The sequence below is a fragment of the Lepidochelys olivacea genome, assembly GCF_965140295.1.
Source record: "Lepidochelys olivacea isolate rLepOli2 genome assembly, chromosome: 2".
Lineage (NCBI taxonomy): Eukaryota > Metazoa > Chordata > Testudines > Cheloniidae > Lepidochelys > Lepidochelys olivacea.
Window position 1 is genome coordinate 248,930,365 of NC_140412.1, and position 24,986 is coordinate 248,955,350.

Sequence of the window (24,986 nt, forward strand, 5' to 3'; positions counted from 1 at the left end):
GCTTCTTTCAGGCAACAAAAGCTATATATGGGCCATCTCCAAAGGCCCAACCCCCTTACGTTCCCAGGATGGCTCCACCCTCTTCAAGGACAATGCGGTCACTGAACAATGCTGGAAGCAACACTTTGAGAGCCTACTACACTGCGAATCCATGGTCTCTGAAGACACCACTGAGTCTATTCCACAATGGTCAGCAATAGAACACCTTGCTGATCCTCCATCTTTTGAGGGAGTCCAGTATGCCATTATCCAGACAAAAAAATTACAAAACAACGGGCCCAGATTGCAGTCCATCTGTGGTTTTTAAAACTGGTGGAATAATGCTCCAGCACAAACTTTGCCAACTCCTTGACAAAATCTGGACCTGTGAAGAAATTCCACGCCAACATTGTTACAATATTCAAGAAACGGGACAAATCTTTGTGCGGGAACTAGAAGTACTGCCCTCCTCTTCAGTGTAGGGAAGATCCTTGCCTGCATCTTATTAAACTGCCTTCTCCCCCTTGCTGAGGAACTCCTGCTCAAATCACAGTGTGGCTTCAGGCCATCCCAAGGCCCTGGGTATCACACATTCTTAAATACCAAGCCCTGCTCTACCTTGGACTTCCTGCATGGCTATGGGCAAGCCACTTCTCCCTCATTTTTTCCAGCTGTAAAAGGGGAATAAGAAATCCTACCTCGCAGAGGTTTTTTGATTAATGAACTAATATTCATATGGTGCTTTGAAGATCTAAAGCACTAGCAACCTCCAAGTTTTGTTGTTGTTGTATTTTTAAAGAGAGCACTCTCAGTATTCATATGAGAGCATATGTGCCCATGGAAAATATTTTACTCAGAAATGTGGATATTAGTAGAAAAGTCTGGACAAAAAAATCCTTATTTATATCAAAGCATGTACAAATGTACATAAACACAAATTTAGAGAGATTATAAAGCAATTCTGCAAGTTCTGGGAGGGAGTCCGGTCCTCTTCAGCTAGGACTAAAATATGCAGCCATGAGGAGTCGGATTTGAATCAGAAAAGATGATGGCTCTTGAACAGTCAAACATGACAGCCTGATAGGAGATGAGAAGAACACTAGAAATGTGCAGAAGTGAAACACTATCCTTCACAAGCATGATGTTGGGAGTCCTAACTACTTCATCCAATCTATTACTGAGGCAAGGAGAAAATACTGTTCAAATGCCTAATGCCCAAATGATATTAATAATCCTGGAAGTCAGATTCTTCTGCTAGCAATGGATGCACAGAAACAGCTGGCACCAAGAAGTTAAGAGATTAAGAAGAGAGATGAAGCAATCCCTGATTGCTGCTTTCAACAAAGAGCTGATTAGCCTTACCTTGAGAGTTGAAGATATACCGGTCAGTTATGTTCTTGTCCAGTTCTCCATTCATCAACTGGTTGGGAAGCATAATACACACCCCAAAGTTGTTATGTAGTCAGCCCAGAGAAGTAAAGCAAATACGCTTTCAGATTGGTGAGAATACGGCAGGGAGACAAAGTAAAATCCCCTAAATCACCAAACCGGCCCTAATAATTTAGGAGGTTCGAGCAACCCTTTTGAAATATAATTTATCTGTGCAAAGGGGAGTTAGTGCTAATCCTCACTAGATAAAATGAGTGTCTGTCTGATGTAAAGAGGAGGTTCATCCAGATAACCTGTCTGCTAAATTCCAAATTTAGCCAGATAGGGTTGCTGCCTTCAGGACAAAGAGAAAATAACTAAGGAATCTTACTTAGGCTGCTGCTCAATAGTACAGTATTTATAGCTCAGCTTTCTCAGTGTTTCTCCATCTGTAAACTGCACTGAGATTAGTGTAGGAGAATATAGCAGGATTACAATATTTGCAATAAACGTTTAAGATTCTATAACAGGTAATGTTTTCAATAACTGCAATGATCTTACCCTTTGCCTTAGACATAAATTACAGACACACCTTTGTTTATCAGTATCAAGAAAATTGAGCTTTGAAATTCCATAAAATACAAATCTGTTCACATTAAGAAACCAGTAGAAACCAAATAAATGCATATGCACAAGAAGCTGACCAAAATGGCCTTATTAATAGTGAGTGCCACTTTGGAGGGAGCTGTCGATTGGAGAACGACCAGGAGCTTGTATGTGGGATCCTGAACCTCCTCCAGCAGGTTCTGGAGGGTGTCTGCGATCCTCCTTGGCAGCTCTTAGTACTGCTTATGAAGAAGAAGAGGCCTTCAGCTGATCTGGCAGTACCACCTGCTTTGGTTGCTCTGACTTCTCTTGTTCCTCTCCCTGCTCCAGGGGCAGTTCTTCTGGTATTCTTTGACGAGAGCAATACCGCCGGTGTTCAAAGTGTAGGACTCTACAGTAGGGGTCCCATGCACTTCAGTAAGGTCAGTGGGTGGGATCACAGTAATAAAGGGCAGATCCCATGGTGGGTACCATTGATCCTTTGACATTACGTAAGAGTCCCATGAATCTCGGAATCCCCAAATAGCTCTGGAGGCCGCATCTGGGTTGACATGCAAAAGATGAACCATCAGTGGAACCAGAGGTACTGGCTCCTGCTCCTCTTCAGAATAAGAGTCATCAAACTCGAAGGGTGAAGCCATCAGTACTGGCTACCTTTTGATGACTTGGCCAGAGGGTAACCAGGTGAATAGATCCCTGACAGTGTCAGGGCATCCACAAGTCTGCTAGTGCTTGAGATCAGTGAGTGATACGTGAACAGTGCAGTGATGTCTCTCGCTAGTACCAAGTCCGACAGGATTGGTGACTCCAGATCTGTGTAAATTGCCATATCTTTGAGAAGGGCATACCGAGCTCTGGCAAGACTCTTTAGTACTGGATCCGTTGGTGCAGGCACAGGTATGGCTGCCTTGGCACAGTGTGGAACTGTTGGTGAAAAAGGGGATCAGTCCTTACTGTCCTTAACCGGTTTTGAGGACAGTTTCAGAGCACTAGACACTCCCACTATCGCCGGTGCTGTCCAATGATCACAAGATTTCCAGATGGGCCAATTCTGGGGAGTGGAGTCTCATTTAGCCCTGAGGGGAGGGAGGAAGCAGCCCTCTTTTTAGCAGACTTATGGGACATTTTGTCTGTCTTCCTGTGAGGGTGCTTCTCCTTACCCTCATTGTGCCTCTTTTTATATGAGGCCTTAAGCCTGCTGGAGCGTTCCATCGGTGCCTGAGGGGCACTGCTCGGAGGATCCAGCCAACATGGTGGGGAGCAGAAAGGCACTGGGTCCAACCAAGGCCTCCTGGAGAGCTTCTTTAGGTGCTTGCAAAGTCTGGACTCCCGGGTCTGCCTAGTACAGGGGGAAAGGAGTAGCAGATGTCACATGTTGATGGGATGTGTGACTCTCCCAGGAAGTAAAGGCAGCTCATGCACAGGTTGCTTACCAGGAAGACCTGAAGGCACTTGAGGCAAGGCTTGAAGTCTGGAACTTTGGGGATAAATGCCCCAAACGTTGGAGGGGCCCCACACCCAATGCCAGCTAACTAAACTATGACTATTAACACTAATTATAAAAACTACAAAGAATTAAAACTAATTAACTCTACACGTTTTTACAGGAACAATGGATCTAGGAAGCTAGAAGACACGGACAAAGGGGGGTTCCACCCTAGACTGCAAGTGGCAGAAAAGAAACTGGAGAAAAAGACAGTTCATACTGTCCCTTATGCCCCCAGTCTGCAGCACAGCAAGGCAAGGGGTACAGGTGCAGACCAACCGACACTGCTACTGAAGAATTTTCAGACGCAGGCATGCAAAGCAAATGCACACCCACAGTGAATAACCATAGGGACCAGCATTCTAAGAAGAAAGGGCCAACAGTCACAATACACACTATTTACTCCACTGTGCTGTACAAAACACAAAAGTGAAGAAAGGCCCTTCTCCAAAGAGCTTACAATCCATGGCCAAAATGCCACAACTGGATCTAAGTAGACAGATTCTTGTCTCTGTGAGGAGCCCCCTTGAAGACAGTGGGCACAGCATCTGCCTGTGCGGCTGCAATCAGAGGAACATGGCCTCCAAGACACACACAGAGAAGACATGGTGTACAGCAGTACTCAGAAGCGGAAGTTAACATGGACACTGAAATGAATGTTAATCTCATTTTTTCTGGCCATCATGTAAGAAATGAGGTTTTTGGAGTGATCTCAATAATCAGAGGGTGGATCATTATATTCTAGCAAGAGGTGCAACAGAAAGACCAAAACTAGACACACAGAAGGACAGGAAATAACGGAGGCACCACTGTGGTGGTAAATGATGACTTTTTGGTGGTGAACACTGCATTTTGGTCTGTCCTTACAACATAGTTTGTTCTTTAGGGAAGCTGAGGCGCCACCTGCTCTGCATCCCCATGTGTAGGAAGGGAAGTGACAGTCTTCTGCTGATAGTTCTCCACCCACTCAGGGCCTGGCAATGCAGTTAGCATGGGAGGAGGGGGGCTCCGTACATTCCTCTGCTTCAGCGTGCCGTTAGGCTCACGATGGAGCCCTGAAAAAATAAGGCAGGTCCTATTAAAGTCAGTTGAAAGAGTGCCATTATCTTCAATGGGAGTTGGACTGAGTCTCTAGATACTAATGATACGTACCTAAAAATGTCTTAGATTCTAGGGACAGACCTTAATTTATATCTCAAAATGAAAGCAATGGGAAGTGAAAGGGAAAGTGGAACCTCTCCCAGAAATCCATGGGAAAATGATTTTCATACTAAAAGGAATAGCATAATACAACTGTTATTCAGTTTCTTATTCATATTCTTATTCTTATATTATACCCATCACTATGATATCAGGGGTCCTAGAATTGGGATGAGGAAAGGTAGTTTGCTTTAAATCCACCACCTTACAGGAGTTTTGTTAAGAATATATTGCCCAGCCCTAACAGAAGTAAAAATGTAAGAGATGGACTTTTTTTAATAAATATGTTTAGATAACACTATTTAAGAGCTTAAATCATTTAGGCCCAAACTTGGGAATCAGTGGACAAGCCAGATAGCAAAGCTATTCCCTAGTGATCTCTGCAGAAAACCAGAAGAGGAACAATCTCTCTCCTCCATGATGCTTGCAGTTGTGCTTCAAGGCACCCCATTCAAGAGATACCTACTTCCTGTGCAGATCCCCTCCATATATCCCACTCCCTCAGAGAGCAGTACCACATCAGGGATCTGACTCTCACAAAATACATGGATAGACTTAGACGTTACAAATAAATACTTTCCAAAACAACATATTTGAAAATCATCCCTTTTTTCCTTATCTATCAGGACCTGAATGCTAGACTGAGACTTGATGACATTGCACACATACAAAAAAGTACAGATAGCTGAATTCTTTATACTGTTCTACGAGTGTGATGGCAGAAAAAACTTCTTTCAGTTTGTTCTGTATTCTGTTTGGATTAAATTCAGCAAGTCCGTATAATACACTGGATAGTCTTGCTTTCATTAATTAAAGTCTAAAATTGAAGAAACTGTTAACTGCTTTTTGCAAAAATGAACTTTTTATACTTTAACAAACACAAGTATGGACATTACAGGTTACCTTCTTAGAAAAATATCATGGGAACTAGGATTGTCAAACTCCACACAATATTTACAAACATTACCCTTAAGAGTATTTAAATAGGACCTGGTCATTTGTTTTTAGTGTCTTAAGCAATGAACAAAAACATTGAGGATTATACTTTGCATAGTAACAAGTACTGTAGAAAGAATTTAAGATGAGTTTGCATTCATTAGCAAGTATCTACCAGGGAGAAGCACTGCTGTTTTCAATAACTGTTGTTTGTACTGCTAGTGATAATAATCTTATCCACCAATCATAGTCATGCTCAGTTCATGCTCAGCGATTACTTCACATGCCATACCAACAAAAAGCAGCCAGCTCTGGGATGAAATGTGGAAATCATTCTGCAACACCAGTACTGCACAACAGAGTGCTTAGGAGAGGAATTATCCAGTGGAAACTGCAGGGGCAATCTAGATAGGAAGAAGCTATCAAATGGAACTAATTCTTGCAAAAAGAATGGTGAGATCTTTGTGTGGTTTACCACTGATATCTAATCCAAAGAAAATCACACCAGATTATTGCTCTTCATCTCTAGCTCCTTTGCTCTGCTTCCTAGGTGCAAAAGAACTAGACAACTTCCCTACCAAAGTAATTGCGGATTCCTCCAGAATGGAGGAACCCCCACTAGCACAGCAAGTTACAACATCCATTCTCCCCCTCGCCCCTCCCGCCCCAGACAGGGTGTATTTTGGGGCTTGGCGAGGGCATGGCTGGAGTGCCCTTGTGCTCCATCAATCCTTGCCTCTGTAATGGCCCTCCACCCTAGGTCCTGCATCAATCTTAATTCAACTAGACTGAGGATCTCACATGTCATCTGCATCAATTTAATGTCCCATAATACCTGGCTGGGCATTGGTTTCAATACAGACTTAACTTAACTCTTCTTTGTAAATCACCAATACCACTGCATACAGAACCTAGGTTTTCCTGTGATGTTTTTCATTAAGCGGCTAAGTTAATGTGATTCAACAAGATCACTGTCCAATGTCATTTGGCTGCAAATATGGACCTGTATAAAGACAACATGGAAGGAAAAGTATCTTAATCTATAGATGTTAAATGCCAGGGTGATATTTTAACCAGGGCTATTAACAATTTAAGACTTTTAACTCTTCTAGCACCCACATTAACTGCAGCCAGTTTCTTCACATCACCTTCCAGCAGGGGATCACAACCTCTCTCCTCCTAGTGCAACTCAAATAAATTTCTCCCATGCCTGTTTCCATCTCCCTTAGGATCAAAGATAGATTTATTTTTCTCAGAGGTGTCTGAAAGTGACTGTTAATAGGAACTGTTGACACAACCAAACCTAGGCATTTTACATTTTATGTTGCTTAGGGTAGAACATAAAGATGAAATCACAAATAAAATTAATGTTAAGCAGAACATAAACCAGCTAGACTAAAGCATTATGAAAAGTGTAGCTGTCTAGACTTTAAACCAAATTACGGGGAATACTGTTTAAACAAGATGAAACATTTCCATCATAGAAAGATCTTTGTGCCGGCCAGCTGATGCCAGCCTGTCAGTGTTCTTCAGAGGTCCAGCAAGATGTGAGAGTTCAGCTTAACTACTCCCTTCTCTCATAGTCTTATGTGTCTCTGTGAGCCCAGATGTTAAGAATCTTCATTATTATGTTGAATATTGCCTCACTCTTTAATCCAGACATTAATATACCACCATAATTTTGTGCAAAGTTACAATGCAAAATTGATTAGACTTAATATCACTTTTTTCAGCTAGTTTTTAAATTTTCCTTCTATTAATTTGCACTGGTTTATAGCTCTGCATTTCAAAAGCCTTTCAAATTTTCAACCTGAGTGAGTCATATACACAAATAATATAAAAACTATCAACATAAAAACCAATTAATCAGTCCAAGAAAGACTAACACTCTGGTGCCTATAAATATACTTATTTGCAATGCATTTCTATGTGTTTACATATAAAATGAAGAAATATTATAAATTACTAATTTGAAATTTTACCTTCGTATCAGATTTTTGTACAAATGACCAGTTTCTTATATATTTATATATTCTTATATAGAGAGTTTTCTTATATATTTCTTTGCTTTATGAGTATACTGATCTTTAAACTAACTAACTGAATGCTCACAAAAGCATAAAGGACATTTTTGTTCTTCCTAGGGTGGTCTAACACTGAATATTTACAAGATTTAGGGCTTCTAGTTTCAAGAAGTGTATGTACAAAGTTTAGTCTACTATAAAAAACAGTGCTAGGAGAACAGGAAAAACATTTTCTGAGCCAAAGGCACCAACTACAATATTATCAATTTCATGCAGCTTACCTTAGGAAAAATAAAGTAATGTAGGAAAGGGGATTGATTTAACAAGATCAGAGAAAAACAGCACCTTATTCTTGTCTCTGTAACAGAAAGAGTTCATGGCTGTTAAAGAGAGATTCAAACACAGGGTTTTCCTTAGGCTTGGTCTACACTACCAACTTACGTTGGTATAACTACTGTCTTAACCCGCAGCGTAGACAGTGCTATGTCAACAGGAAAAGTGCTCACGTCGACATAACTCCCGCCTCTCAGGGAGATGGAGTACCTACACCGACAAAAGAATCTCTCCCGTTGGCGTAGGTAGCATCTTCACTAAGCGCTGCAGTGCTGTTAAGTGTCGACTAGCCCTTAGTATCATCTCTTCATTGTGTGTTTCTGTGATTGGGGCAATAATGTTCTGGTTCTCTCTGTGTAATGCTCACATCACACACCTTTGTTGGACTGTACAGAACACAGAAGTGCTTTTTACACTATGTGTTATGGAAAATACTTCATGATACTATTTCCCCTTTCCTTTTCACCTGCCAAAATTTCAGGTTTCCATAACTTGCTTCATCACCTTACCTATTCTGTCAGGTTGGAATTCACCATGGTTTGATATCAAATGCTAGATCTTGAAAGAGCTCCCTTTCAACAACTGATATATGCCTTTCTGCTGCTATGGTTAAAAATACACCAAGAAGAACAGTAAAGAAAGACATGAGAAATGATCTAATAACACCAGCCAGAAGTAAACTAATGCAATAATTGTACTATATTCCTCTGGATAGCAAGATACCTTATCTCAAACAGCAGTTTTCAGATAAACCTACTCATAACTATTAGTAAGACAAAAGACATTTTGAGAAGAACAATCTGACAAAGGAAAAGAAATTGAAATAGCAACAAAATGATAATTTCAGTCAAAAAATTTCAGACACAGATAACAGGATTACCTGGTCATAAATTCAAAGATAATCTGCTTTCTTAATCATTGTTATTACTTTCTATTGTTTATGTATAAGTAATGAGTTGTGATATGAAGAACGCTAGGGAGATTTACATTTTCATCAAAGCCAGAGATGCCATCAGCAGTGACAGTCAGATTTTCTAAATGGTTTCTGATCCTGAAGCAAGCACATAGTAAGCAAACCAGATGTTCTGGTTTAAGTGAGATCATCTTAAGTTTTGAAGCACTATCTTGTCATTCCATTATATATATACTCATTCATCCCATTTTGAGGCCATTCCCTACCAGTTCAGTCTGCTTGTCCCTCAGCTTGCTTAATCAGCACTCCTAGAAATGTGCCTTCTGGGGAAACTCAGCCCAGGAACTGGACAGCTCAACAAAAGGAGATCTGTCACTGTTAATTGCCCTTAGCGTGTGGAGAAACTTCACAGAATGATATTCAGAGAAGAACACACACACACACATCCCCGCTTTCAGAGCTAATTATGGAATGGGAGGGGCACACACACAATCTAAAACTGCAGCTGACTCAACCTCATTTTGGTAATCAGAAAATCTCAAGTCAATAAAGTAGAATTTCATATCTAGTAATTCTTTTCTGTGATATCATCCCATCAGGTACACTCTGCCATGTACCTAACAAACATAGTACCCTTAGAAGGACAGAGTTTTGACACCCTCTATAGGATTAATGCCTCCCCTCTTCTCAGGGTACATCTACACTACAGCCAGGATCGACACTCTGAGATTGATCGACCGGCGGTCGATTTAGTCGGTCTAGTGTACACCCGCCAAATTAACATCAGATCGCTCTCCAGTCGACCCCGTACTCTACCCCCAACAAGAAGAGTAAGGTAAGTCGACAAGAGAGTTTCTCCCATTGACCCCCCCCAAGGTGTAGACCCCACGGTAACACGAAATAAGGTACACTGACTCCAACTACATTATTCATGTAGCTGGAGTTGCGTAGCATAGGTCGACTTACCGTGGTAGTGTAGACACAGCCTCAGAGATTCAACTGAGCTGTAACTTAAATCAAAATAGAACTTAACAAAAACAACCCCACAGAACTAAAACAGATCTGACAAGGCCAAGGTGGGTATCTACATCAGTAGAAGTGAACCACAGAAAAGTGTTACCACACAAGAAATTCTCCTTTCAATGACTTGGTTCTATGATCAGTATAGACTGATATCATCCTTCAGTCAACAGTCAGAAAGGAGTTACCACACAAGAAATACAGACTGATATTTGTATTTCTTTGCAAGATGCAGACTGATATCATCTGAGCAACATATCCCCAACCAAAAGGCAGAGAAACACAGAGAGGGAAATCAACATGCTAGGTGCTATACAGAGCCATCAGGGTAGTAGGATTAAGAGAACCCAATTCTGCCTCCCGTCATTAAAAATTCAACAAAAAAAGACAGATTCAACTAACAAACTGGTGGAACTGGAAAGGAACTTTACTGAAACCACAGGCTTCCATTGCTCACTGCCTGGGGCAGTCCACAACAGCCCTAGCCAAATTAACTTTATATCCAAGTGAGGGGAGGTCTCCTACCTTGTTGTCCTCTGCAAACATTGGGCCTTTTCAGGATCTTCAACTAGGATGATGGAGTTTTGCGATTTTCAATATTCAATGGAATGGTGGAGGTAAATATTAATAGCCTCTACATATCAAAGAAAAGCATAGCTTCTCTATCTGCACTCTAGCACTCTGGGCAATGGCGCAGTTTCACAGATAAAGGAAAGGGTACAGAGAAAGGCAACAAAAATGATTAACGGTACAGAACAGCTTCCATATGAGGAAAGATTAAAAAGACTGGACTATTCAACTTGGAAAAGAGATGACTAAGGGGGGATATGATAAAATCATGAATGGTGTGGAGAAAGTGAACAGAGAACTGTTACCTACCCCTTCACATAACATAAGAACCAGGGATCATCCAATGAAATTAATAGACAGAAGTTTTAAAACAAACATAAGAACAGCCATACTGGGTCAGACCAATGGTCCATCTAGACCAGTATGCTGTCTTCCAACAGTGGCCAATGCCAGATGCTTCAGAGGGAATGAACAGAATAGTTAATCATCAAGTGATCCACCCATCACGCATTCTCAGCTTCTGGCAAACAGAAGCTAGAGACGCTTCAGAGCATGGTTTTGCATTCCTGCCCATCCTGGACAATAGCCATTGATGGACCTATCCTCCATGAACTTATTTTGTTATTTTTGGACCCTGTTATAGTCTTGGCCTTCACAATATCCTCTGGCAAAGAGTTCCACAGGCTGACTGTGCATTGTGTGAAGAAGTACTTCTCTTTGTTTGTTTTAAACCTGCTGCCTAATAATTATGTGTTATGAGGAGTAAATAACACTTCCTTATTTACTTTCTCCACACCAGTCATGATTTTATAGACCTCTATCATATCCCCCCTTACGCATCTCTTTTCCAAGCTGAAAAGTCCCACTTTTATTAATCTTTCCTCATATGGAAGATGTTCCATACCCCTAATCATTTCGTTGCCCTTTTCTGTACCATTTCCAATTCCAATATTTTTTTTTTGAGATAGGGCGAACATATCTGCACGCAGTATTCAAGATGTGGGCACACTATGGATTTATATAGACACAATATGATATTTTCTGTCTTATTATCTATCCCTTTCCTAATGATTCCCAACATTCTGTTAGCTTTTTTGACTGCCACTGCACATTGAGCTGGAAGTATATAAGTACTTCACGCAACACACAGTTAACCTGTGGAATTCATTACGCGGGGAAGCTGTGAAGGCAAAGAACTACAACTGGATTAAAAAAATTAAATAAGCTCATGGAGGATAAGTCCATCAATAGCTATTAGCCAAGGTGGTCAGGGATGCAACCCCATGCTCTGCGTGTCCCTAAGCCTCTGACTGCCAGATGGTAGGACTCGATGACAGTGAATGGATCACTTGGTAATTTCCCTGTTCTGTTCATTCCCTCTGAAGCATCTGGCATTGGCCACTGTTGGAAGACAGGATACTGGACTAGATGAACCATTATGGCTGTTCTTATGGGATGGAGATTAGGGTAAGGCCCACAGCTATTGGGTTTGAAGCAGGAATTAACGCAGGGCAGTCCTATGGGCTATTTTATGCATGAGGCCAGACTAGATGATCAGTTATGGCCTTAAAAATACACCAGTCTACTTTATTAGAGAAATACAAGGAAAGACCAGTGAGAGAGCAGCCAGCTCCACTATTTCACAGGCCGGGAGATTCCTTCTAAAGGACCACCACCTTCCAGGATGTTAGGGGAAGGATGACAGAGTTGAAAAGCTCAAAGGAAGTAAATTGTGTGAGCCCAACACTAATTTTGGCTCCAGTGTGGGAAAGTAGAACTGGCCGGGGGAAAAACAGACAGCAGCTTCAGAAAACCAAGACACCAAGGGAGAAGCACAGAGCACATGATGTCAGTACCAGCGCCCTGGCAGGCCAGGCCTGTATCACATCATCCCTTGAAAAAGCTCAGAATAAAGGGAAAGAAACATTCTTAGCTTGCTCACCGCATCTGAGCTTGATGTAAAGAAGACTGCCCACAGCCTCTTTTCTTCTGGGCAACAGCAAGATGTAGACAACCTGGTGTAAAAGACCAAGCTCCTAGAACATCACTTGGTCAGGAGCCACAATGATAGACTGAGTTGATCTGGGAGAGGTGAAGGTCTCTTGTGACACAAGGCAGGAGAGAAAGGTTAGAAGGACTGATGATTCTCAAGTCACCAGTTACAAATCCACAAAACTACACCCTTCTTGGCCAGTTGAGCAGGTGTGCTTTGTCTTGTAAAGGAACCTCAGATTGGTAGAGAGGGGGTGATGTCGGGGAACACACATACTAGGATGTAACTCCATTAACTGGAGATGTTGCCCTGTGCTACTGTCCTTGGGTCTTGGACTACGCAACGTAAGTTCGTTGTTTTCTGGGTTTTCCTGACCAAAATACATCTCTGATTGCCAGGACCAAATCTCTAGATCAGAGATGGAAGAGGCAAGCCTTTTCCCTTAGAATCCATTCGGTGGGATGCATTTTGTCTGAGTCAATAGGCTGCTGGATTCAGTTATTTCAGTATTTGTGGGGTGCTGAGGGGAAAAGAACAGTTGTAGGGCCTCCTGTACCTATTTTACTCTTTGAGTGTTATAATCAGTTGACTTAGGCAACTACTGCTATGTTTTCAATATAAAGGAAAATATGATAGTGAAAACAAAACTGATATAAGATTACCAGAGCCATTTTCACCGTTTGAAACTCTAGGGCACTGATGCCTTTGACAATTTCACCTGTTTTGTTGTCCAGTGTTCCTGCTCAGAAACTCAGTGATCAGTTACCTTCCTCCAGGACGTGACTTCCTACTTCTCGAGATATAAACAGAAGCCCTAGAACTGGCTATTCCTTGCACAATGAAGTACGCTGTCCTGCCTTTGACTTAGTATCTGATACTGGTTGTGCCTATGCTTGTGTGACATTTGAGTCAGTCCATCTGAACATTATAGCCCTATGATGTTAAGTCCTTGTCTGGTTAAAAATAGTCTTTGGTTAACCCTGGAATATAACTCCACTGATTCAAAATCCTCCAAACTGGGGGAAAACGAACTGGCACAAGTCCTGACTCTCTGAACCTTTTCTCAGGAAGGAATGACATTTTGGAAGCCGACGACTTGCCTGATCAGGTAGTTCTTCTGAAGAGACACTCTGGGGGGAGTCTTGAGGTCCTGGTTCAAGCACTAAAGTCATATCTGCTTTTGAATATCCCAGTATTTTGAAACATGGACCATAAAAACCAGGAGAACAGTGTGTGGGATGCTCCAACCAACAGTCTGGAAGTTCTACTGGCAGCTGCTACAGGATGCAGGCCCATGTCGACAAGGAAAAGAAATGCCCAGATTTTTTATTATTATTTTTGAAGGTCAGGGGAGGGGCTGAGTATTACTTAGTCTATCTTCTGCAGAAATCCAGTGTAGGCACACATGAGCTGCGCTTATCATGTCTTCTTCCTTGTGCTTCCCTATGATTTTCATCGGTGAGGGGCTTCATCCTATGCATCCCCTTAAGAGTCTTCAGATATCATACGCCCCTCAGTTTCCTTCCCCTGAATATTCCCCTGAGTGCACGAGGAGGTGTGGTTAAACACCATAGAGGTCTTTGGGTGATTCAGCTGCAGGCACAGGAGCAATGACTGCCTCTCTGTAGAGGGTCTCAGAATAAATACAGATTGGGAAGAAAGACTCATTGAGAGACACCTTGAAGGTGCTGCTGCCAGTGAAAAGTGCAGGCCTTTTTTGCTGGCTCCATGGCTAGCTTTCCAAGCTAAGGGAAATTTAAAAAAACAAAAAAACTAAAAAACTGAGGTATTGTAAAAAATAAATTAAATAAATAAATATAGGCCCAAGTGCACACACAGCCCAAGTAAAAAAAGAGCCTCAAAGTGGGTTCAGGTAAAAAGAATAAGCAGCATGTGATCCTGCCAGCAGAACTAGCAGCCTGCTTTGTTCTGGCTTAATTCTTCAGAAGCAGGAAGTAAAGTGAATCTATGCAGAGACAAGGCAGGAAGGAGCTGACTCAGGAGTGTGCCAGTGTTCTGTGCTCTCACTAGTTTTCACACATCTGAGTGATAAGTGCAGGAGTGACTGCTCATCAGTTTGCACCACTGGTAACTAAGTTACAGAACTATAAGTGACACAACAGTGTACGTTAAACCTATTACAGTTTACCTTATTAGAGGTCAGCGTAATGAACAAGATAGCTTTATAACACAATCAGTTGTTCTGGTGAAAACATTTGGAGCCAGAACACTAAAGTTAGAGCTAGTTTAATAGTCCAAACAGGCAAATAATAGTGCAGAGGTCTACAGAGCTTGTATCTATGCTGCATGCAATTTATGAAATGTATATACTTTAATACTGATGAAACTGAGGATTTAATTGTATTTAGTTTTGCAGGTCACCATAAATAAAATCAATTGTTAGGGTAAAGCTTTAAAGTGTGTGTTCTTGAAATATCAGTATTTGTAATAGGCCAGATTCAACCAACCTTACACTGAATAGCACACCTCACTACTCAAGATGCATTTAGTGAACTTTGTATTTCTAAACTTTGTATTTTCTTTGTATTTCTATTTGTATTTAGTGAACTTTGTAATTGTATAAATACAAGTTGCCTAAATCTCAAATGTGCTCACCACTCACAAATGTCAATGAAGCCAACTGGAGCTGTGGGTGCACAGCATTTCTGATACTCATTTATATTTAAGTACATGAATATAAAATAAGGTACCTAACTTTAGGCCACCTAAATTTGAAAATGATAGTGCAAAAGAACTATTTTTTAAAGGACTTCATACTTATTTACAGAAATAAAGTATTTTTCTAAATCCCGAATGTTGTCAAAGTACTTTCTCACCAATGCTACTGAATATGAAAAGTAATTCAGACCACAGGTTATTTGAAAAACATTGTTTATAATGAGAATTATCTAATATAATGTAATACAACTTTATTCTGTACAGTAACTTTCTTACCAATTGCATCTCACAACACTTTACTGAGAGAGATAACATAATTACCAAGGTAAATCATAAATAGTAGTAGAGGGAAAGAGAAACATAGAGTTATAGGCAAGGGAGAAAAAGATATATTTTCTGTTTAGATTTGATATGAAATGAAGTTCTTCACATAAATCTTGATGATATTAATTTTGAAACTAGAACAAGTATTGGTTACAAAATCAAATCTTAGAGAAACACTAGAACTACCTCTTGTGATATCATACATTTTACTAAAAATAACTGGATACATAATTGTCTCTCTGAACTCTGTAAATGTAGGAACCATAAGAGATTAGTAAATAACCATAAATTGCTAGTGCGGATTCCTAATAGCTTGAGAGAAATAGAGAAAAACACTTGATTAAGTCTTATGAGCCCAATTAGTTGTGAGGGAAATATAAAGAAGGTGCTGCAAAAGACCTTAGAAAATCTAGAGAGAACATGTATCTGTACAGAAGTACTTGTCAACCTGCTGTGTGTCTATGAGAGTCAATATTTTATTCTAGTGATTTAAATATGCATGATTTTTTTCTTTTCTCTCAAGCAGACATCTAACTATTCCCATATACATCATTGTGTGTTAAAACCATCTCAGGATTATTTTGTAAGACTTCTGAAACAATAATTCCCCAACCTCAAAGTTACGAAAGGTACAAATATTATTTATATCATTTAATGTAAATTTAAATCTAAGTACTAAGTATAAATTCACAAACATCCAATTCTATCAAGGAGAGCTGATATTTTCCCTAAAGTATGAGTGAATTTAGGGCTAATGACAATGAGGTAACAAAAGCACTAGCTCGAGACAAATATAATACAAGCAGATCCTATGCAACAACCTCCACTGCTTTGCCAATGAATCTCAAACCTGACCTGCAACAGTTAACTGTTCCAGGCCTAGATTTCTCTTCAGTAAGCAGTGCCAATGCTGCCAAATTATGTGGTGGTTTTGAAATGTACGCATCTAGGGACTAAGATGGGGCCAAACTTATTTTTGCTTGTGATTTTAGTTAGTGCCTGAACTGCCATCTCCAGAGGTGAAAGCCTAGGGCACTGTAACCTACTGTAATTCCTTTTTTCAGATTACCCCAATTCCAAAACTGATGGAAGCTAAAGGGGTGAGAAAAAACTGAGAAAGGAAAAGCATAAATATCATTCTTGCTGCACACACATATGTGGACAATAAGTCAAAGCTCTACTATCATGACAGAAGCCATTCTCAGCTACTGTTTAGAGCATCATCAATCCCAGTGATACTTATCTATATAACTGACAGATTAGGGTCAAACTATCCTAATGTCAGGACTAGACAGGACATATTTTTGGATAACAAAGTGATATTTATGAAATAATATGTCAGTGTAGGACTTCCAGACCATTCCTATTAACATTTATAATTTTCACAAGTTAGCACTTGTCTATGTTATAATTTAGTACATAACAGAGGGGTGTGAATTTTATTAAGCACTAGTGTTGTGCACTAACTGGTCCATGAGAACTCTGCTGGCGTGCACCAAAAGTGCATATTTATGTAGTTGCATTTCAAACAGTACTACGTTACTGCACACTAGGGAACTTTTAATGCATGCCAGCAGGGTCCACATGGGCAAACTACCGTGTGACACACAAACTGCAGACTAAAATTTACACCCCCCTCTGTTATGGACTAAAGCACCATGGGGACAAACCCAGTTACTAAATATCAAGCACCAAATCCTCAACTTGTGTAAGATGTCGTAGCTCAGCTAAGTCAAGGGGCCTCTGACAATTTAAACCAGCTGAGGATCTTCTCCAATTGTTATATTTTACATTTAAATAAAAGTTTTAATATCCTTAAGGAAAACGGTCTAACCAAAACCCCAACGCACTGAACTGTATACACAGATGAGATGTGACATCCATTCGATCATGTTTTTTAACACTATTTTAAAAAGGTGATTACTGTATAATCCTTATTACTAATTCCCCAGAACTTGGTACAATGCTATTTATTGTTACCCTTTGCTCACAGACTTTTAGCTAGTTTCAATCCAGGGTACAGTGCTTATATCCAATGAATTTGAATTAAATATCCAAATAAGATACAGTGCCTTGTTAAATCACTACATGCTTTATTAAAACGTAGACAGAACAGCTATTGAATTCCCTTCATCTTCTGATTTTTTAAAATTTATATATTTTTAAAAAGCCATCAAGATTGTCTATCATGATAGACAAGCTTGGGAGCTAGTGGAATCACCATCCTTAGAGGTTTTTAAGGCCCGGCTTGACAAAGCCTTGGCTGGCATGATTTATTTGGTGTTAGTCCAGCTTTGAGCAGGGGATTGGACTAGATGACCTCCTGAGGTCTCTTCCAACTCTGACCTTCTATGATTCTATGATATTGTCCCTCGCAGACACATGTTGTTCACACTTTGCTTTTCTGTTATTTAAGTATTTATATTGCACTCTAATTACTAACATATTTTATCCCTTAATTTTCCTCCCATTTGAAGTTGAATTTAAGTTTTTGTTTCCTGATACCTCCTCCAATTGTCAAAGACTTTTCAAAAAGAATTGCCAGAAGTTCAGTAAGTTAATTAGCTAATTCCCTAAAGGCCCTGATTTGTGTACGCATATTTTCCAAGTGATTCTTTCCCTCCATTTTACAGCAATAAATGACAGTTTTCAATTACTTTCTAATTGTTCATTTTCTTTTTCTTTATTTTTCTCATCAATTTTAAAGAACAGTTCAACAGAATCATACTTGATTTAGTCCTTTAATTAATGGGCCTCTTTTCTCTATAGAGCTTCCCAATACATATTAAAAAGTCCTTTCCTTCCCTCTCCTCCCCCCACCACATTTTCCTTGCAAGTCTTGGCTAGTTCTGTAGATTCTACTTTGGTTCTCTCATGTTCCAACTTCCAATTCTTCCATCTTCAGATATTTGAAGAATTCCTTATAAAACCACACTGACTTTTTATTGCTTTCTATATTTTATATTTCAGTGGAATTGTAATCTCTTACATCTTAATTATGATGTCTGCTAGTATGCCAGTTTTTTCCACATTCATGGATTTTCATACTTCCATGTGAGATGGTTTCTTAATTCCCCAAGGTGTATTTTCTAAGATCCAGTACCATTTGTATTTTTGTTTTCCATGAATCCACTTTTGAGTTAGTGTAGCTCATTATCATTAACACTTAGCCCCCTTTTTCATATTCTCAATCAGTTCCTTTCTGTTGGTAAAAAGTAGATTCAGGATGGTGTCTCCACATTCCAGATCCTGAGTGTAATGGGGTGTACCTGGCTCCTCATGGCCTCTTGCTGAAGGCTCTACAGTCCTACTATGCCTGGCTTCAGGAAGGAGCAGTGGAGGTGGGTCCTCCAGGCTTGCCTAGATGGGGCCTCATGAAAGCAGCCAATCAGAGTTCAGCAGGCTCAGATAAAAGGAGCTGCAGGGCCTGATAAGGTCAGTTCTAGGGGAGGGGAGCTCTCCTCTCCTCTCCTCTCCTCTCCTCTCCTCTCCTCTCCTCTCCTCTCCTCTCCTGGCTGCACTTTCTTAAGATGGGAGATAGTTCTGTTGGACATTTGGTCCCCTGGAAGGGATCCATTTTTGACTGTGTGCCTTGAGCCACTGGAGACCTGCCCAGCGAAGATCAAAGTGAGTGCCCCCCTGTTACAATGAGTATGTCCTCTTTCTAACTTAGGAATTTTTTTCATGGTCCATATTTCTCAACTAGTGCATGACTGAGTACACTGTTTTGAGAGTAACAGATATTCACATAAACCGATCCTTTATTTTCTGTGTCCTTTTCCAAGTATATTTCACACCACTGTGACTCTCAGAATTATTGTATTGTCTAGTCTTGTAAATATTTGTAATGTGCAAAGTCACCCCTCTAACAAATCCCATAAAGTTAACGTTGTCAACAGTGTTAACATCCTACTTGTGAGAATCACACCCCCCAAGTTCTAGTTGGGCACACCAAGTCATATTATCCATCACTTAGCATCACTTGTAACTCACTTCGCTTATTAGCCACTTTTGCATTTGCGCACAGACACCTGTGTACACTTATTAAGCAACAGCTCCACTATTATTTTACTTGCATAAATGAGCCTTGAACCAAGGAAGCTGTTATCACCTAAGCCATTCAGTTCTCATCACAGAGAGAGCATTCTAATATTTCATAAGGCTTTGGGATTCATGTCTATAGAACATACTTTGTCATTCATCTCATTAGTCTCCAGCACTACTTTTCTTCTTCCTTCACTAGTGCTTTGCACTGGAAGGATCTTTAAGACATCTATCTGTGTGTGTTTGTGTCCTGTTTTGAGTTCTCTTCTCAAGACTATAAAGTTGATAGAATTGAGGACAAATTTCCCTTCAGTCTTGTGTTGCCAGTACTCATCTGGACTGATATTTTAACATTCGCAAACTTTTTCATGCAACCCTTTACCTTTGACACATCTGTTGCCTTGGCACCAAGAGGCAACACACCATCCATACTCTTTCTGGATTACAAAAAAGCCCAGGCCACGGTCTTCTCCATTAAGCTATTAAGATTGCTTGACTCTTCTTCTTATTCTCTGATAACTCACCTTCAGTGGCTTTCTTGTGCTCACTGAGTGGGTTACCAACTGTACCCTGTTTCTTTTTAGCCTGACCATCCTCCAATTTGTTAACAGCAGAATCTCTATTGGTGGTTTCTACACTAAATGGCCCTGATTGGTTTCCATTCCTTTTGGCCAAATGTTTCCATCATCCTTCCTCCACATCAATAATTTGGCATTGTGTGTCTCTAGATAGCACCCTCATGACTTCTCTAATTCAGCGTCCCATATTTCTGACAGTCATCTTGTGCTGAATGGAAGCCAGTTTGCACTTCATAAACATATAGAGTATTTGGTTATATTCCCAACCTTGTCACTGAGTTACTATGTGGCCTGGCGTAAGTCACTTGACATCTCTCTAAATGTGTATAGTGATACCTACTTGTGTATTAGAGATGTTCTGAGGCTTGATTAAGTAATGCTTGTAAAACCCTGAGACTCTCCAATTGAAATGAGCTGGAAAAGTCAAATTCCCCATGTATATGGTCTTCTCCATCAGGCTAACCTGGCTCCTTTGGTAGAATTTTCATGTCCCAGTAGATGCTTCTTATTTTAATGATGCATTTCTCTGTTAAAACTTATAGGAGCTAGGCACAGTACTATCACTCCCTCAGGATTTCATCTATTTGCTTTCATCTTATTTGTTGTTTACTACATTCTCTGGCTTTATAACCCTAGAGATGCTTTCCAACGCCTAATACAGAACTTCCAAATCATGTCAATAAAACAGATCACCAACCTGTAGTTATGCACCTTTTAAAAGTTATTCATATAGATATCTTTTCAGTATATGCTGTGTATGTGTAGGTCTAAAAATTCTGGTAATAAAGCGAAACGAGGGCACACAAAACCCCAATCTTTGATTACACTGATTGGCCCATCTTATTCAAAAGACCTATATTAATGTTGTGGGTGTTTGTTTCCTCCCACCCCCCAAATTATAAGCTCTACAGGGCAGAGATCTAATACATTTTGGGTGCTACCACAAAATACATAATAGTAACATTAGCAGCAAACAACATTCTAGTTCAGTGGTTCTCAACCCGCGGCTCACTTGCGGCCCAATCACACAGCTGCTGCCCATGTGACTTCCTCAAGGCCAAACAAGATACATATTGTGTGGATGTGGCCCACATAATTTGGTTCCTGTATGGTAATATAATCTCAGTGAGGTCAGGGGCTTTTTTAAATAAAAAGGTTATCCTCTCAGTTCCAAAATAATTCAGCTTTTATAAGACTATTTACAAATATTTTTATTCTCATTTTCTGCTTCACTTTCTATAGCTAGTATTTCCCCTCTGATCACAGGCTAATGAATAAGCAGAAGTCTACCAATGTTGCTTCTATTTTATCTATGGATTTATGATGAAGTGAACAAATATTGAATAGGCCCTTCGTCAGATTTAATACCTCAGTATTGGACTTAAAGACACTCAGTTTTTAACATTTTTTGTTAATTTAACAATTAATGAAACAGTACTGAATGTAATCATTTCACAAGCTCTAACAAGGTTGACTATTGTGTTTTTTTCAAGGCTTACATAACTAACATTATCTCTTTGCCCCTTATCATCTTTCATTATAAAATGCAACTTACTTCGTAATACGGTCAATATTAGCAATTTGCTTCTGGTTCCGGATTATTTCAATAGCTGCCCAAAGATGCTGGATAGCTTTTGTATCTGCCTGTCGTCTTTTCGTTAAGCGTGCCATGACCTGTTTGCTTGTTTAGCTGCAGCTGATAAAAAAAGAAAAAAATTATCATGAATTATGAAATGGATTACATGATTATCTTGCATAAAATAATTTTATCAGAGAAATGTTATGAATCTATAGCAATCCAATTTGTATATTGCAGTTTGTTTTGTGTTCAGACAGCTCCATAGACCATAAACTGTGTGTCTAATACAAGTTTCATTGGCAGGTTCTTCTACATTAAAGATTCCAAAGAAACATGAAATTGAGTAGTGAAATGACTAAACCAACAGGAAATAGATGGAATTAGCAGTCTCAAACTGCTCATGAAAAATCAATTCGCTCATAATCAACTTCCCTGGTCTCCTATCTACCTGAAAAGGGTAAAATTCACTCTGGCCCAGGGGTCTGTATGGGCCCCTTGCATTATTTTAAGCCTTTAACATAGGGGCTTAAATGGTGCTTGAGTGGAGTACAGAGCATTATTGAAAGCCTTCAGCAGCAGGGTGAGTTTTATCCAAAGTTAATATGACAACACCGTTTCTCCTTGTCCTTCTTGTAAATTTCCATCACTAATATGGATTTTAAAATCCCAACTCTCTGTTTAGAAACTAAAGCATATTTTGAAAGATAGTAGACTAAAAAAATAATTGGAACAAGATATTTTCCACTATACACTAAAACCAACAGAAACAGAGCACTTGCGATGCCATTTGCTCATCTAACCAACCATGAGCAGTAACATAACAAGCAGCTGGCTTTGTTTACAATTTTTCCAAAAGCTGCAGGCAATGAGGTACAGATAATCTAAAAATCGCCTACAGCACAGAATCCCCTTCTCAAAAAGATTAATGATGCATATTGACCACTAAATAACTTTCTTCCAGTGCCACCACTTATTGAATGAGAAATAACTGATTGATGGCTGCTACTAACAGATACATAATTTATTTTTGAGCTCAGTGTCCTAAAAATGAACTCAGTGATACATAACTAGAATACTTATAACTGGGAGACGAGTATTACCTTTAGCATGTCTAAAAGAATATATAAAATGCAAAAACTACCATAATATCAGTACAATGTTAAAGATGAGTATTCAGGCATAAAAATCACAAAATTCCAAAATTAAAGAGACCTGATAATTCTGTAACTTGTGATAGGGTTGCCAATTTTCTAATTGCACAAAACCAAACACCCATGCCCTGCCCCTTCTCTGAGGCCCCGCCTCCACTCACTCCAGACCCCCTCCCGCTCTCCCCCACCCTCACTTACTTTCACTGGGCTGGGGCAGGGGGTTGGGATGCAGGAGAGGGTGAGGGCTCCAGCTGGGAGTGTGGGCTACAGGGTGGGGCCAGAAATGAGGGGTTCAGGATGTGGGAGGGGGCTCCAGGCTGGGGGTTGTGGTGTTGATAGGGGTGCGAGCTCCGGCTGGGGGTGTGAGCTCTGAGGTGCGTCTGGGGATGAGGGATGCAGGAGGGGGCTCTGGGCTGGGGCTGAGGCGTTTGGAGTGCAGGAGGGGGCTCAGGTTTCGGGGCAGAGGTTTCAGGGTGTGAGGTCTGGGAGGTAGTTTGGATGTGGGAGGGAGCTCAGTGCTGGGGCAGGAGGTTGGGGTGCAGGAGGGGTTGGGGTGTGTGGGTTTCAGCTGGGCAGCGCTTACCTCAAGCAACTCCCGGTCGGTGGCACAGCGGGGCTAAGGCAGGTTCCCGGAAGTGTCCAGCATGTCTAGCCCCTAGGCAAAGATGCAGCCAGGCAGCTCTGCACAGTGCACGCTGCCCGCGCCCACAGACACCGACCCCGCAGCTCACATTGACCGCGGTTCCCAGCCAATGGGCGCTGCGGAACCGGCGCTTGGGGCAGAGCCAGTGCGCAGAGCCTCCCTGTGCCTAGGGGCCACAGGGACATGTCGCCACTTCCGGGAGCTGCACGGAGCCAGTGCAGGCAGGGAGACTGCCTTAGCCCTGCTGCGCCGCTGACCATACTTTTAACAGCCCAGCCAGCAGTGCTGACCAGAGTTGCCAGGGTCCCTTTTTGACCAGGCATGCACATAACTCCCACTGAAGTGAATGACACCTGTATGCATTTATCTGACAGGATAATCAGCCAGACCAGATTTCAAATCCAGTGTTAACTCAGCCACATTGTATATCCTGCACTGTACATGTAATAGCAAATATATATTAAGATTACAATGTGTTCCTGATTTCTCATCCTTATCTTGAAATGTTATACTCAGTATCTCCATTTTTAAAAAGTGTCTGTAAAGACAATATACACGCAACTAATTGCACAGCCATATCATTAAAGTATACTATAACTTTGGCTACCTAACATGCAAGGATTATGAAAAAAAAATTATTTTGTTTTTTCCCAGAGAAGAAAAAGAAACAAAATCCGTTGACTTTTTTCAAGATTTTCACTTCTTGTGCTTCGGTTTTGCTCTGAAATATTTTTATGATCATAACATATATTTGAAAGTCTTTGATACTGAAAATATATGAACGAAAACTATAACTATTCTTAGATGATGAGAGCATTACGCTTCTTGTACTTATTAGGAAATACGAAATATGTTATAGAACTCTCTAGGAGCCAAGAGAGGAAGTGGAATGGGTGAACTCATTGTAGGCTGTGTAGGGGGCATTATTAATGGATAGAATCAAATGTAAGTGGAACTGCTGAAGGGGCTTAGTTGACTAGAATCTAAAAACGGCTGGAAGGTGGCCAGGGCATTTAATATTTCTAAATAAAGCTAAGTCATATTATTTCTCATTCTGTCTTCAGTTTATGACCTTTTTTAATTTAAAAGAAGACATGGCAAAATGCAAAAGGCTTACAGAAAAGCAGACAAGGGGAGATTTACAAAGTGCAGTTAGACCAATTCCCAATTGTACTATTGACAGTCTCACCCTAGAACATTTAGAGGGAAGAAGGTTGGAGGATAGAGGGGTCATCTTCCTTAGAAGAAAAAACAGAACTTATTTCATTCTGAATCCAGACGAGGAGCAGGACATATGAAAGAGGGGGTGTAAACTAAGATTGACAAAGGTCAACAAAGAGCTTGCATTTAATGTGTTTCACAAAAGAAGAGGACATTTGAAATAAAAAGCAATAAGGTTATAAAAGAAACATAAATTAACCTCTGGAATGTAATGCCATGGGGTAATAATTATTGAAAAACAGCTGAGTAAAATCCAAAACCAGATCAGACACATGAGAAAATAGTAACATCTGCAGTTATACTAGCTATGAAGAGAATTACAAGGAGTATTAATTGTTA

The 24,986-nt window shown here is 40.4% G+C and overlaps 1 protein-coding gene across 3 annotated transcripts in view; it reads right to left on the minus strand.

The window, feature by feature from the left end:
- Positions 1–24,986, minus strand: part of ZMYND11 (zinc finger MYND-type containing 11) — a 162,090-nt gene that overhangs the window by 58,753 nt on the left and 78,351 nt on the right. For all 3 annotated transcript variants that reach the window (XM_084621906.1, XM_084621908.1, XM_084621907.1), the window contains exon 2: positions 21,609–21,749. In XM_084621906.1, the coding sequence (XP_084478032.1) occupies positions 21,609–21,724 (116 nt within the window). In that variant the 5' untranslated portion in view covers positions 21,725–21,749. The remainder of the gene's footprint in view (positions 1–21,608; positions 21,750–24,986) is intronic.